Genomic DNA, 16,977 nt, shown 5'->3' on the forward strand with positions numbered 1-16,977 from the left:
TAAAGCACATCCAATTCCAGTTTCTAATTTTATCAAAGTATTTAACAAAACAAATATTTCAGTGCCTAAAAGATTATGTTCTGAAACAATTTCTTTGTGACATAAAAAAAAGAAGAATAAAAACATATAATGGTATATTATATCTGAATTAATATCAAACATAAAAGCATGTAACTGATTACTCTTACACATGCTGTAGTTTAACTGATTAATTCACATATGAGATATTCACATTTTTAATTTTTGTATAAAACTTTTTAAATATTTATTTTTCATATTATGAATACCCTTAACTAACCAACCAAACAACTTTCAATTCCAAATGAATAAATTTCTCTTTTCTAATGGGGGTGGGAAGGAGAGGAGTTCTCATTCCAAGTTTGACCAATAAAAAAAAAAAAAAACACTTCCTCATTTATTTAGGAATGCACATTAATAAATTGAGACAAATATTGCATATTGACTATACTATAATATACTGCATATTGGAAAAAGGAAATATAATTCATAGTATAAAGGATAATCAACTACAAAACAAAATTCGCAATATTGAAAGTGCGATTGATTTTTTTTTTTTTTTTTACAAAAATAATCTTTAAACAAATATTTTTCTGAATACTGAAATCAATTAAACAATGCCATAAATTAACACATGCATAAACTCATTACAGTACTGGTGTTAAGGTGATGCAACAGACAATTTCAAAATGAAAATATAAGAGAACGAATGAATTAATTCATACAAACTAGTGCATGGCAGAAAAACAAAATAAAAACATTCTGCTTAAGAAAAATTTCATAATCAAATGACCAAGAAAGTAAAAATCATATTATCATCATTAGACCTCTATTCAACTCAATAAGGAGAGGTTCAACTTAACCATTAATATCACTCATACTATTTTTCAAACTTAGCCACAAAAGATGCAATAAATTAATACAGTACATGCAAAAACTCACTGCAATACTGTTTGGGTGATGCTGAAAAAAACAAAAGAAAAATGAACTAATACAAGCATTTTGTGCACACCACAAAGACTAAGCTATTCAAACATTTTTCTGAATATATTTCCTGCTTAACTTCTTTTAGTGTTAATACTGGCATACGTATGAAGAGAAAACTTTTATTACTGAATAACTGAGAAAACCAAAATGAAGTTATGCATTGTGTGTTATCACCAAACTGATGGATTTAAAATAATCTTTACTTCCTTACTCCCATTCTTTTATACAATTTTCAGAGGTACCTTCTCGTTTCCCCTTAAAGAAACACTCATACACTTTGAAAAAAAACTCATGTATACTAGTGTGTTTCGTTTCAAACTATTAAAACTTAAGATTCACATTCCTCAGCCTCCACATTCACCGATTTAGAATTTTATAGAGCAAAGACAGCAAAGGAGTGCAGTATGACCTTTGCTATCTCCACAGGTTATAGCGGTGCACAAGCTGATGATAGGTAAATAAAGTTACAAGGAGATAAATTAGTGAATAATATAAAAGATATGTACAAAGATAAATGAGTAAATAAAATGTATATACAAAGTTTGGTATCTATAATGCGGTATAAGCAAATCCATAATCAAAATGTCTTTGAATAGACTGTTTTGTAAAAATCTAAAGATGTCATGCAATCTGTCTGAGTATATAAGACTCACCCAGATAAGTAAAAATGTCATTTCTTTCTCATGTGAAGCAATTGCACTCCACCAGAATATGACTAATGGTAAGTTAGGTGTTGCATCCCCCCCCCTCCCACACACACACACACACACACACACACACACACACACACGTGAATCATCAGCCCTCAGTAAATAAGAATGTGTGAGATGACTGACCTATGCAGGTCACAGTCATTAACTTCCTATCTTCTGTTCCTACGCTGACTAGAGTGCCAATGCTTAATTTCAAGCTTAATCTTATGCAATTTGTTTGTCAGTGCTTCCTGCCAGGAGCATTGGCACCGGGCAATTAACTTTGACTTTATGACCTGTGTGTAACCAGTATAAGGGATCATCAAACAGTATATCGAGAAAATATGAGCTTATCTAGCAGCTACAGCTGTAAATTTCCCTTATTTCCAATGTGGCTGGGAATCCAACACAACTGAACATCAAAATTAAGGGAGCACTGGATGCAGATTATATACTGGAGAGGAGATAGCCTGTAAAGAATTCAAAGTCTTATAATATAAATTAAAGATACCAAGAAATTATATTTTGGGTTTTGTCCTTTATCCAAGTGTAAGCAAACAAAGTTTGTTCATGAAGAAACTTCACGAGTGTTACTAAATATGTTGCCAATTCATAGCAAAAAAGACAATGTACCTAAAATTTCCTGCAAAATAATTCAATCCTGTGGATTACTTAACATGATGGACCCCATCCATTTATACCAATTTAGTGAAAGCCTTACTGAATGTGAAGTTTCCAAATATGAAGTAAGAGAGCAGATCCTATCACATTTATAAAACAAAATTAAACTTTCTTTTCAGTAAAAAATACAGTCTCCTAGATCACCAGATATTGGCCTTTCCAGATTTTTTAAAAAAAAAAAAATTTTTTTTATTGTGGAGGTATATAAAAAGACTTCCAGAAGATGAAGAGATAGTAGGCTAAGCTGCATTAACATATCACACCTGGCACATACAAAAAAATAGAGATTAGTCTTGATATCTGTTAGGTCATCACAGAATGAAATATGTGAACAGTTATGAAATATATCACTTGATTATTGGCAATGTGCCAGGTATCCTATCCTCATCTATCTGGGACGGGTTGATTCCAATCCTAATGAGAGGTTACGGGCATATTAACGCAGCCGGTTCGGCACTCCTCTGCTGCATCCCCTAAGGGCGACATTCATAATTATATCTGTGTGTGTTCACGGGGCCGGTTTGCCTGCTTGCGGGATGAAAAACCCCAGATAAACTGGTGGGAAAAAACCCTGCTGTCCAATCCCAAGACTGGCTAACTTGGCTATGGCTGAGGAAGATCCCTGAGCTCCTCACATCATTGATGGGAATCGAACCTAGGACACTCCTTCCCCAGGCATATGGTTGCGAAGCGCATAGCCACTGGGCTAACCGTACAGACGTGCCGTATCATGCAAAGGAAAACAAAGCTAATTAACTGATGTCCACTTATTTTTTAAGAAGAAAGCAAAACTACTTCCACACAATGAATTTGGCTGGCTGATAGAGGAATCATCAGCCAGCCAAATTATCTAGGCATAGATAATCTTTATCTATGCCTAGCTTATAACAAACTTTATTTCATTCTTGTGCATGCAATGAATTATAATCACTCACCAATCCTGGAGGAAATATCGGAATTCCTCCTACTGGTGGACGATGAGGCTGTGATGGCGGTTCTGCACTCTGGCTTAAGTCACTAAGAGGTAACTCTTCTGACTGAAAATAAAATGAATTTATAAGAAAAGAAAATTAAAATTCTCAGCTCTCTTTTTAGCAAAAATACACAAAATGGAAGAATGTTTGCATGAAGAGGGACTTAGTTTGCTTAGAACAGATTACAAACTTTACCATTACATTCTTTGTAAACAGAACATTTGTTTTTATTCCAAGGCAGTCCCTCATTCTTGTTCAAAACATGATCAACGAGACACATTTGGCATATTACACACATTCTTACACTCAACTGCTTCACTGATGTATGCATAGCTACTCAACAGCTCCCCCTCCAAAGCTCTAGTTTCCTTCATTTTGCACATCCACTCTCACTTCATTCAACAACAGTTTTCCCAGACTCTGAATATCAAATTCATTCAGATGTAAACCATCCTTTCACCTATCAAACTCACACATCCACAAACGCCACACTACTCCTTCTGCATAACTTACGCATCATTGTAACTGGCTTTCCATCTATGACACTTGATGGCATCCAAAGATCTTAATGGGAACACCCTAAATAAAGCCTCATTGATGTTCTTTATCCCTCGAGCTGTCAACTCAATCTCACGAGCAGCGAGGATCTTTTCTTCTTTGGTAGTCCAACATGATTTGACACACTCAGTTCTTATTGCAGCGTTGGCTTCTGCTGGTTGTTTTGAGGTGCGATGCATGCCAAGACCAACTGTGGTGGAGAATGTACAATCACAGACCTGACACACAAAAGTGACTGAGAATTTGAGATTTGGAACTCCTTGACCGCCGGAACAAGCATGAGAACTTGAAGAAATGGGTTGATGACAGTCCTCGGAGAGCTTTCTTTTAACTTTCTTCCCGAGGACGCCGCTAGGATGGGTGGCAAGATCACCTCCAAACAAGAAACAGACATCTGGACATCACACTCAATGAGTTTCCTGGCTCCAACCTATAAGAGTCCAAGCCTTCATCTGATGAGTTATTGCAAGCGAGGAAACTTAACCCTACCAGGGATGCTAACCCTAGAAGGGAGGAATAGTGTAGCAGGCCAGTCAGTCACCTGAAGGTGTCCAGGAATCACCCCTAGGAGGCCACCTACTGCTGCACTTGCGAAGTGTCTCAGGTGATGTGCAAGCCAAGATAACGCTTCGGATTGCACACTCACATCCCCCTTATACCACTTTTTGGTATGTCGATCTGCCATCCTCTTATCTATGCCAATATTTTATAATCCAATCTTATATTCTCCATTTATGAAACATTCTTGCATGCCATATTCTGTCAAAAGCCTTAGCAACATTCAAAGTTATCATGATGCATCTATTCCTTTGGGGGAGACAATGTCTACATCAAAGGTAACAATACAGAATGTGAACAAGTTTCTCAAACATGATCTTCCCTTAATAAACCCATGCTGTTCCTTGCAAAGTATAGAATTTTTGCAATCAATTTCTGTATACAAGCTTTTACTAACTTTTCCAAAATCTTCTCCACCACTCCAGAGATACTGATTGGTCAACAGAGAACACAGTTTTTGCACTACCCTTGTGTAATGGGGTTACCATACATTTTTTCTACTTCTGTGGAATCTTCCCTGTTCTGAGATTCAAATTATATAGTCTAGTCAAAGGAACAGCCAGTTCAGATGAATACTCTTAGCATCCATTCTGATATCACATCAGTCCCTATTGCCAAATTCTTATTTAGTTTGTGGAACAGCTCTGTACTTCCTCCTCATACATCTGAGTTTATTCATCCAGTGAAGATGTAGCATCCAACTCAATGTTTTATATATTATGGTCTATTTGATTATAAGAGCAATACTAGGGTCACTGCTACAGATATTAATTTCCTTGGGATTATGAATAATCACCTAATATTTTGGAGAATATGATTAATAAAAATGAAAAGCTCATTCTTTATCAAAATCAGCACTGATTATGCATAATTTCCAATCATTACTGGTCATTATGATAAATATAAAAGAAAATAATCATAAAAGAAGCATGAAATTCAAGAAACTTATTAATTTGACTGTATCCAAATAAGGTAAAATTATGGAGTCAAAAATTTAATAGATAATTACTTATACATTTTTAATTTATTTAAAAAATGGCAAATAATCAAGGCAAATTTATTAACTATTGTATCCAAAATATCTGTTGGATTTCTGCTCAGGACATGGACTGGTTATTAGTAACACCATGTTCCAACATAAAAATGTGCACAAATTCACTTGGAGAGAAGAGGCAAGGAATAAGAAAAGTCTCATTGACTATGTTATTGTTGATAGCGATGTTTTCTCCCTGGTGCAGGACACCACAGTGTACAGAGGATTTGAAATTGGAAGTGATCACTATTTAGTCTTGAGCAGGATAAAATTGAATTTCATATTGAAAAGAATAACATGTAAGAAAGTTTTAAAGCGAATAAAAGTTGAGCAGCTCTCAGATGTGAACTGTAGACTAAAATACAGAAATATTATTGAAAAGAAAATGAAAGAGTTTGAGAACAGGAATCAAACCTCGGAGATTCAGTGGCAAACTCTGAAGGAAACATTGATTGATTCTGCCAGAGAGGCATGTGGTGAGGTTGTGTGCAAAGATAAAAAAATCAGAACTCCCTGGTGGACACAGGAAGTTAAAGAGGCAGTGAAGGAAAAGAAGAAAGCATATCAAAAGTTCCTGGCAAATAAGTCAGCTTTTACTCTTACAGAATACAGAGACAAATGCAAGAATGCTAAACACTTTGTAAAACTAGCTAAACAAAAGTCATGGGAGGAGTTTGGCAAGAATATAGAAAATAAATATCAAGAAGGTGGCAAAATATTCTGGAGGTTGTTGAAGAAGCTTAGAAACGGAGGAAAGAGTGCTGTAAAAGAGATGATAAAGGCGACATGAAAACGGGAGAAAAAGATATCCTTGAAGTATGGAGTAATTACTTTGAAAAACTGTTAAATGAAACAAGCAGTGATGACAGCACAATGGTAAAAAACACTGACCAGGCATGCAGTCAGGAATACATATCCATACTTGAAGTAGAAAAAGCCAAAGGCCTGAAATGTGGAAAGGCAGCAGGGGTAGATGATATTCGACCAGAAATGCTGAAGTATGGTGGTATAAGAGTCTTACAGTGGCTGCACTGCATAGTTCAGAAAGCCTGGACAGAGGGACGAATTCCCGATGATTGGAGTAGAGCCCTCATAGTGTCCATATATAAAAAGGGAAATAAAACTGAATGTGAGAATTACAGAGGTATTTCCCTACTGAGTGTTCCTGACAAGATCTATGCAAGTATACTTGAGAAACGGTTGAGAAGAATTGTGGAAGAAAAGCTTGGTGAAGAACAAGCTGGATTCAGGCCAAATAGAGGCTGTCAGGATCAGATAATCACCTTACGACAAATAGTCGAGAAAGCATGGGAATATAACAAAGATCTGTATTTAAGTTTTGTTGATTTGGAAAAGGCTTATGACAAGGTGCCAAGAGAGAAGCTATTCAATACGCTACAGTTATATGGTGTCAATGGGGCATTATATCAGGCAATACTTAGTCTTTATTTGAGTTGTAAGTCAGCAGTTAGAATTGAAGGAAGTACAGGAAGATGGTTTAATGTTAAATCTAGTGTGAGACAGGGATGTACATTATCCCCTCTGTTATTCATTATCTATATGGATCACATTATGAAGGAAAGTGGTATTAAACATAATATCAAAATTGGAGATGTTAATGTCAGCTCTTTGCTTTATGCAGATGATGTTATACTTCTAAATAAATCCGCTACAAGTCTGCAAGACTCTCTGACTAAATTGAATAGCTGTTGTAATAGATATGGTATGAAGGTCAGCAATAAAAAGACAAAGACAATGAAAATAGGCCGAATCATTGAAAATGTCAACTGTGTTGTGAATGGAGAACCTGTGGAACAAGCAAAACATTTCAGCTACTTAGGCACGATTTTTAGTGAAGATGGTAAATTAAATATAGAAATAGACAACAGAATCAGCAAAGCTGGTATGGTGGGAAGTCAATTGAATAAATTCATATGGAATAAGAGAGAAATTATTCGGTACACTAAATTAGCTGTATACAAGACAGTGTTGTTCAAACCAGTTTTAACTTATGGATCTGAGAGCTGGGTCAGAAGTAAAACACTTGACCAAAGACTAGAGACCGCATATACGAGAGTCCTGAGAAAGATTAGAGGCATGAACAGATGGCATCAATGGCAATATCATATTAAAAATGAGGATATTAGGAAAGAACTTGACATTGTCAACATCCAGGAATGCGTTAGCAGAGCTAATCTCAGGTGGTATGGTCACTTAAACAGAATGGGCGAAGAAAGATTAGCAAAACAAGTGTTCTCTGCCAGGTTGGCAGCAAAATGACCAAGATTAAGACCAAGATGTAGGTGGATTGATACAGTACAAAGTGCCTTAGACGATAGAAATATAAGATCTGATAATGTTGGAGTCTTAACAAGTAACAGACTGATTTGGAGGAAAATTGTAGATGGGAAGTTAGTAATGATGTAATTTTTTTCATATAGTACTGTCATATCCTGTACACCCCTTGAGGGTACATGGCAGGAATTTGATGATGATTGTATCCAAAATGAAAAAACAATATAAAAAAAAAATAAATGCAATACATTTATTTTTTAAAAATAAAAAAATTCGCCATTAAAAAAAGCGATTCTTAGGTTGAACTGACAATAAAAAACAAATAACTATACCAAAAATAATATTGCACATAAAACTCATAAAAATAAAAAACAGTTAGCAAAAATGGAATTTTAAAGAATTATCAAATATCCGTTGAAACATTTTTTAAGCAGAAAACTCAAATTACTTATTTAAGCATGATAAATTGCTATCACATTTCGAATTATACTGTTGATTTTCACTTTTACAACTACATTTGTTTGTTCTACTTTAGTTACATCCAATTTTAAAGCGATACTAAAAATTATAATCCTCAATACAACAGTGGCAGTTATTTCATTCAGTGAATAACACTGTTCACAGTTCTGCTGCTTATGTGATAATGAGGCTATGTTACATATGTATGACATGGCAATCGTGACTGATGCCTACTTACAGATAAATGCACTATGCAACATAATCAGTACACTAAGTGACCAAACCCCTACTGGTCAAAACATGTTAATTACTCAAAGCATCATCATCTTCAATTTACCTAATATGTATCCCAAAGCAGTATTCAGACTACTGAAGTTTGCATTATTATTAATCACCTATCAACAATTTCCTCCAAATTAGTCTATTTACTTATCACTAAAATACTGTTGTATCTAACATTTTGTTCTTCTAAGAAACTTCTGACTGAATTAATATCACCAAGAACTTGGGCTTCTAGATGCCATCTTGGCATCAAACATCTGTTTTGCTTTTTTTCCCCATTCTGTTTAAGTGACCATACTACTTTAGATTAGCACTGCTCACACATTCCTCAATGAAAATGATATCAAGTTCCTTCCTAATGCCTTTATTTTTAATATAATTCCACCATTGATGCCATCTGGTCAGGCCCCTAAAATTCTTCCACCTCTTCCTTAAGAGAACTTTCTGACCAGAGGCACAAATGTTTGTGATCGTCTTTAGGTGGGAGATGAATTTTGTTTTCCAGTGTAAGAGCACCCCACCTATCTGAGGCCAGAAGTGGCTTGAAAAAATTCCATCTTTGGTCTATAGAGCATGGTTTCTAGATTATGTAAAAAGAAACAAATTAAATATGCAAAAAAAATTTTTTATATATATATATATAAAATTAATTTGAATGACTATATACCGAGAATGAAAAAGAAAAGGTTTAATGTTAAGATTCTACTAGTTTCGTTGAATAAATCAACTTCTTCAGGTATCACAGGCAAAGAATTACATAAAATAACAGAGACATGATAAAATTACATTAACAGATCTAGTATAAAACACAATAGTACATTTTAAAAACAGGAATGCGTGCTGGAGTTTTAACTGAAGTTGACTATGTGCGTGAGCTGTCACGAGCTGCCCAATACTGGACAGTGGCAATGTGTGTGTGTGTGTGTGCGTCAGAAAGATTGTAGCTAAGGCTGTTGTTAATATGGAATGAATTGAGTAAACATTTTTCTAGATTCGATAATCTTTCTTTCGAGTTCATCATAACACACATGGATATTAGAAGTATGCAGCCAGACAATGAGGTGTTGGCGGCCTTCATCTGAGTTGATAGAGAAGAGAACGTGGCAACAGAGAGCGAAACATCTTCCTACTGAATAGGAAGATGTTTCACTTTAGGTTTACTTAGTATGGAGCAAAGTTTTGGAAATGTAGGGAAGCAAGTTCTAATGTTGAATTTCTTAAGAATTTGCCAGTTTTGAGGAGAGAGAGCTGATGTGTGGCAACGATACAAAAGTTCTTGGGGGAGAAGAATCTTCAATAGCAGTTGAGCGATGGAAAGAGAAAAATTTATCAATCTTTTTAAGAGAGAAACCATTGTTGACAAAAGTCCTTTTTTGTAAATGGAGTTCATTTTCAATTTCTGTTTCATCTGTTAGTAAAAATCTGGCTCAATGTGCCATGGTTAAAATAATACCAAATTTTTGCAGACGGTAGTGATGGGAAGAAGCATGAAGGTCTCTCTCTCTCTGTGTGTGTGTGTGTGTGTGTGTGTGTGTGTGTGTGTGTGTGTGTGTGTGTGTGTGTGTGTGTGTGGTGTTACGTTGTTGCTTTCTCTATATTTTACTTTATTCTATCTCTAATTAGCCTACTATCTAATCTACTGTTGTGCCTCTTTATATATTAATTCAGTACTATTTCCTTTTCGGATGCTGGCAAAATTTTATTTTTATGCTGTGCCAGCCAATATCCTATAACAGAAGACACTCTTGTTCAGGGAAACAATTCTAAATTCAAAAGGGATACACACAATAATTAATCTTACAGTAGTGCCGAGCAGATTCAGTTAGCAGTCGTGACCTGAATCTCACTTAAACTACAATACCTAAATTCCTTCCTGCCAAAAAGATTCTATTTCATAAGTGATGGTTTGAATTCGTAATCAGGCATAAACTCAGGTATAAGGTATAAAACATTTATTGGAAAAGCACAAAACATTTACAGTTAAGAAAATTCAAATATTCAATAGAACAAAACTCACATTAAGTCAAGGTTCATACTAAATCACATCAATGAAGTTAAAGTTGAGTAAGCTAAATCCTTTAATTACGAAAAGATAAGATTAAGTGTATGCATAACACTACTAGGTTATAATTCCTTTCACAAGTTATTAGCTAGCTTAATTCTAAATTTCATTAGTCAAGCATAGTCATTCTCAATCAAAATACTGCCTATCAACAATTCTTTGTTCCATGGGGTAAATTCAATCAATTCTCACTTAAAAGTTCTCTAGAAATGTCCTTGGCTTACAGTATACACAAAATTCTCTTTCTTCAAAGTGATCGGAAATGACAATCAGAAAGGATCCGGTAATGTGAAGAATTTCATTCTATGTTAACATAGAATGAAATTCTTCACATTACCGGATCCTTTCCGATTGTCATGATGCTATCACATGTAGATCTGGGTTACCTTCCTGTATAGTTGTCGACTATCTCTGCGCCTGGTGATTCACTATGCTGTTCATGAATCACTTCCGGACTTTGGTGTGTTTTCTACCACTTCTCAGGAAACTTGCTCCGTTCTCTTCGATGGGACTTTTTTCGAAGGCTCGATTCTGCATAGGCCATCATATCACGATCAGCTTTGCTTGGAAATCCTCAAGCATTCTAAGAAATGGGCCTTATTATCCTTGTCATCCGACATCATTGTAATCGATCCACCGCTCTCTCACAAATCATCTGATAAACCTTCCAAAGCTGGAATCCAGGAATCAAAGAACGAAAAAACCCCGTAATATGGCACGCATCCTTTATTCACCCTTTCGTGCACTCTCTATTTGATGTGTCTTTTACCGCATGAATCCCTCACAGTTCATGCCCCTTGGGTGATCCCACACTCTCCCTAATCTGTTAGGTTACCGTATTCCAGGTAGTCGTTCTGACGTCACTTTCCGCGTAGGTACAGCCTTCAGCGCTATGCTCGACTCATACAGATTACATATGATTAATTTGGATTACTACTTATTACCTGTTTGGAAATTTCGTAATATACTAGACAGCTTAATGGGATTTACAAATAACTTAACGATTCCCTTACACAATTCTTACTATTTTAACACAATTCTTACTATTTTAACACAAAATTCTCTGCTTCTGAGTTCAGTTATACAGGAATAAACTTCAGTATATAGCACATATAGAATACATATTATCACATGACACAAGGAAATTTTCATAATTTGTGCTGATGTACAGGTATCTCCTTAATTAGTAATATTTAGTATATTAAATCCTGAATAAAGAAATTGCTTGTAAAGTTCTCCTTTCAGGATCTAACAGTGGGTTTTCAAAAAATGGAGATTTTGATATTTTCAGTGCATCTTGTAAGTTTTAAGTCCAGAAAGGGGAGAGAGGCGTTGGATTCCAGTTCATGAAATTGATTTTCTCATGAAACTTGTTGAGGTGGTCTAGAAAAAAATTGAGGTTGTTGACACCGCGTTCCCAGATGAGGAATACATTGTCTATATTACGATACTGTATTTTGTCAGGGAACCTGGTTCCCTGACAAAAACAGTGGGAACCTTGTTTAACTAGGCGATGTCCCAGTTGGCATGAAATCTCATCATGTTGCCAAATGTATCGTATTTCTGGTTTAAGACAATAGAGCACAATTTGATTGGCTAAGTCCCAAACTGTAAGCCCATTCTCATTCATTCATTAATCAGTGGATATCTACTAAATGAGTGCATCAAGCTGCATTCCTTAAAAGGTGTGTGGAGGTCTTCTCCCAGTTATTTGGTTTTGACTTTTAAGCGACCCCCTAATCAAAGTAACCATTTAATATTGGTGAATATACAATGACCAGTGATTCTGATGAATTCACAAATATTAATCATATTCTCCAATATGTTTAGTGATTATTCACAATTCCCAATGATTATGAATCATTTTTTATTTCTCAAGTTCTCCATAACACATACACCAGTTGAGCCATTTAAGCAAAATGGCACTCATTAGTTGAACAATCGCTTCTGCATCTGTCACAAGTATACAATCTAGATTCAGCAGAGTTTTTTTCATACTTATTTCTTTACTTGCAGCATAACACAGATTGAAGTCTTTTGTGTTGCCTTTGAATGCCAAGTCTGAAAACTTAACATTACATACAACAGTTTTAACTTTACTGACCTACTCTTTATAATTTTCACAACTAACAATCCTTATGCACACATTATTCCTTTCACATCAGCTTTTTATTACAGATCTCTTGCTTAATAAAATTACACATTAATTTCACTCCTACCCTATTTATTCTTTGAACTCTAGGAACATATTCCAATATTGCATAATTTAAGTATTTTTATATGTTTCTCATGTGCACTGCCGATATCCTTTCCATCTAGCAAATGATACCACAGGATATAATGCACTATAATACTCAGTTGGTCGTAATTTCCTGCTTTGTAGTTCAGCATGTAACCTTTTCTGAAAGGAAAATTCATGAACTTGGCTATTTCTCAAGTCAGTATAGTATGATCACTGTCAATAACATATGTCACAATACTTCTTTAATTCGAAGTTTAATTAAAAGTTATATTTCTTTTTGTAAAAGCTCATTTCGTGTTTGAAAGATTCTTTTACTCAAGTTTTTTTTTTTTTTTAACCTAAATATTTTTTAATGGTACAGTCTGCACATATTTCCTTATGAAGATTAAGTAAATAAAATTAAGCTAACATAACATTTCAAAATTAAACATCAATTCTACACTTTCATTTTTATACTCTTCTAGTTGTTTATGTATCTACCATTATTGATTGCATTTGTACTTTTTTTTATGCTGTTTTGCGTCATGCTTGGTTCTTACCAATCCCATGTGTTCTGTGATTTCCGACAATTTCCTTTGTTTATGTATGGTTCAGGCCATATGTATACATTGTTCTATCATCAATATATGATTTTCAGCCAGTTCCTTGTCTTCTGAATGTGAATGTCATTTTGCCAGGAATTTCAGTTCGCTATTCTAATACCCTGTTCGATCTTGTAAAAAAAAAGCAGCCCAATTGCTTTTCAGCTGCTTTTTACTGTTTGAAAGAATGCACTCAAAACAGAATTACTTCTAAGGGACTTAGGCTGGGACTTTTCCTGTGGTTCATTATATATATAGTTCACTACTTTGATTATAACGGTGTACAGTATTGATGTTACTGTATCTTTATTACTGATGATGGAATCACTAGACTTGCCGTCCAGAACCAAATTTTTCAATATTATGTCCCTTGTCTACTGGAAACTGCCCTTGGCTGAAGCTGATAAACACAAAATTATATTTGTATTCTGAGTCAACTACTTGAGCACCAGTTAATCAATTTTGAAGAACATGCTCAGCACTTCCAATAGCTTTGATACTAACCAACTTAAGCAACAAAGTATACTTTGTCTAGCTTGATAACATTCTCATTGTATGGTATAATATACTGTATCAGACCATCATATATCAAATGACCCATCACACAATACATTGTATGATACTATCCAAGAACACCTCAAACTTAAATCAGTTGGATACTATGTTATGCCAATGAATAGATACAGAAGGTATTGGCCCCGATGACCGCAATATTTGACTATGAAAGAATTTTCCACTTCACCTATGCAAAAGATGCTAGTATTTTTTTTTTTTAAGGATTCATGATTCAAATTCTGATGCGGGCATGGAATTTGTGAATGTCTTTAAGGTGGTAGATGAAAGGTACAGCCACACGGAATGATTACTCACCCCACCCCCCTCCTTAAAAAAAATAAAACAATAGCTTATGTAAAGAAAAACTTTATAGGCCAGAAAAAAATTATTTCATTACAGAACCTGAACAATTTTTGTAATGCAAATGTTGAAGTGTTCAAAACTCAATCTTCTGTGATGCTATTTCTACAATTATTATTGATCATTCCCCTCTGAATTAACTGACACACTATATATTTCTGTAAAATGAGTGTTCTCCACCCATCAGCCTGTTTCATGGGATGAAAATTCCAGTTTCCAGGAGGAATATGCTATCATATACATATGAGACCAAGTAACTTATGTCAAACTGAAAAGTCCTTATAAAAATTCTGCATATCTTAGCTAGGATTTAAAACTCAATCTTTCTAACTGAAAAGCAAACTCTTATCTTCCTCACAACTACACAACAGACATCCCTCTTTCACATAAGAATTCTATTCCTAGGTTTACTTGATGGAACTTGACTCCAGAGATATAACCTGACATATTGGCATTAAATATACACACATTACACCAGTCTGGTTGGCTGAGTAGTTAGTGTATCCATTCTCCAATCAACAGGCTGTCAATTCAACTTCTGCTGCAGGCATGGACATTGTTTGCAAATGTCTTTAAGGTGGTAAATGAACTTCATAACCTGGTGTGAGACCACCACCCTACTTATTGAAATTTTTAAGGTGGATTGAAAAAATTTCATGTTCGGTCTCTATAGCAGTTTCCAGATTACGTAAAATAAAAAAATAAATAAAATAATCAAAAAAATTCCTAGCCCGCTCACAGTACTAATGTACAATAGGCTTACAATCTTTTGTGATTAGGAGTTACATTAAAAACATGTAAACATCTCATCACCAGATCCATGAACACATACACAAACAACTGTTTGTCAGGGAAGGGGAGAGAACAAGGATATCTGATATTACAATTTTTTTTAGAGAGAGAAGATCCTACATCATTGGGCATAGTGACATGTCTCTAGAAAAATTGGCCACTGCAGTCAGACATATTTCTTAAAGGAACCATTTCAATATTGCAAAGAACCACAAAATAGAAAAGTCTGATGACATACACAAACAACTTTGGTATCAGAAAACTTACAGAAAATAACAAATGATTATTTTTCTTATGGGTGGGTGCTGAAAAGCTTAGGTGCTAGTAGTTGTTCATGTTTCATTTAGTGGTTTAATTTACAACACAAAAGAAAAAATTATTTAGTTGATAACATTTTATTGGTTTTATACCTATCATCTTGCTGTTTATATAAACAACAAGAATTAGTTAATAGTTGGAAAAGTTTAAAATTGCAAACACAAAGAACTAATACCCTAATTTGGCATCATCTATTGTTGGAAAAGAGGTTTACAAGTTAAGCATTTGTATTATTTGTGGCAAATCAATACATATACTTGAGATTTGAGGAATGTTTTACCACTGCTGCTGATACCAGACTGTGTAGCTTAGGATTGGGAGGGGAAGGCTGTTATGGTTATAATGATGGTGGAAAATGTATTTATGTTTTTTGAGGTAGAAGTCAGCAGATCTTGCTGTCTCATAGAACTTGATATACTCCTGGTTGTGATAATGAGGTTTGTCTTTACATGAATGGCTGAGGTTGCTAGTTTGATATATGGTTTGAAGATGGTGCAGAGCTCATGTTTATTAAGCACTCTAGATAACTTTTTAGATGTGCCTTGAATATGTGGAACAGTAACAGTTTTTCTGTGGTCTTATGCATTGGGGAAGGAGGTGATGATCATCGGCTAAATATGTATGGCAAAGATCTCTTACCAGTGAACTCTATCATTGGTCCATATGATCATGCTGGATGATGGTGTATGATCATCTGATATCGCTAAATAGCAGATATCCTACAATGGTATGATTGTGTAAATATCCTCTAATATGTGCTTGCTTTCTATAAAGAGAGAAATATAATGAATAATTTGAAAGGCACATGACTAATGTGTCTAGGAAGGGCAGACAGCTATTTGATTCTTTTTCTTGGTGGATTTTTGAATGTTGCCTGTTTAAATGTTTTAAAAAACATCTAATGTATCTGGGACCATGTGACCAAATATCACACACATTTATATAGTACAATCAAACCGGTGGTTTGAGTGCAGCTAGGTTCAGTGTTCTATGTAGAAACTGAATGGAAGGTCATTGCCACCCCATCAATAGTTTGGGAGGAAAGTGAAGGAAAGATATTGTCCAATTCAGCAGATCATTATCAGTGATATACTCTGTAGAACAGGCATAAAGCAGAAACTGAACATTTGTGAGAGAAGGATCATTAACCAGACTGAACTCTTCTGGGTAGTATCAAGCCATCAGAGAGGATTTCGGTGCACTACTCACATGTTTGGAGTGGTGCACGGAAATCCTCTTTCTCTCTCACAAACTCCAAATTTTGAGTACATTTGGGATATGTATAGAATTAGCAGCTTTAGCTGTGTGAAAGTGTCTCGAGTGGAAAAGTAGTTTTTTAGTAGCTGTAGACACTGTGGCTGAAATGTGTTTATGCAAGGAAAAGTTGGAAGTGTAGGTCAGTCGAAAAAAAGAAATCTGATCATGTCAGATACTTGGGTATTATCAAAAGTTACTAATATACCACTCAGTTAGCAGTATATTAGTAAATAGTGAAGTAGTACTTTAGTAAATAATGATTAAATTTGACAA

At 34.9% G+C, this 16,977-nt stretch overlaps 1 protein-coding gene across 6 annotated transcripts in view; it reads right to left on the reverse strand.

The window, feature by feature from the left end:
* LOC150108619 (catenin delta-2-like) overlaps window positions 1-16,977 on the reverse strand; it is a 593,872-nt gene that overhangs the window by 82,467 nt on the left and 494,428 nt on the right. For all 6 annotated transcript variants that reach the window (XM_090390888.1, XM_090390887.1, XM_090390891.1 and 3 more), the window contains one exon: window positions 3,314-3,415. In XM_090390888.1, the coding sequence (XP_090247014.1) occupies window positions 3,314-3,415 (102 nt within the window). The remainder of the gene's footprint in view (window positions 1-3,313; window positions 3,416-16,977) is intronic.

The sequence above is a fragment of the Typopeltis vanoorti genome, chromosome 3 (assembly GCF_054136105.1).
Source record: "Typopeltis vanoorti isolate ZY-2024b chromosome 3, IOZ_Tvanoo_1.0, whole genome shotgun sequence".
In the NCBI taxonomy this organism is placed as follows: domain Eukaryota; kingdom Metazoa; phylum Arthropoda; class Arachnida; order Uropygi; family Thelyphonidae; genus Typopeltis; species Typopeltis vanoorti.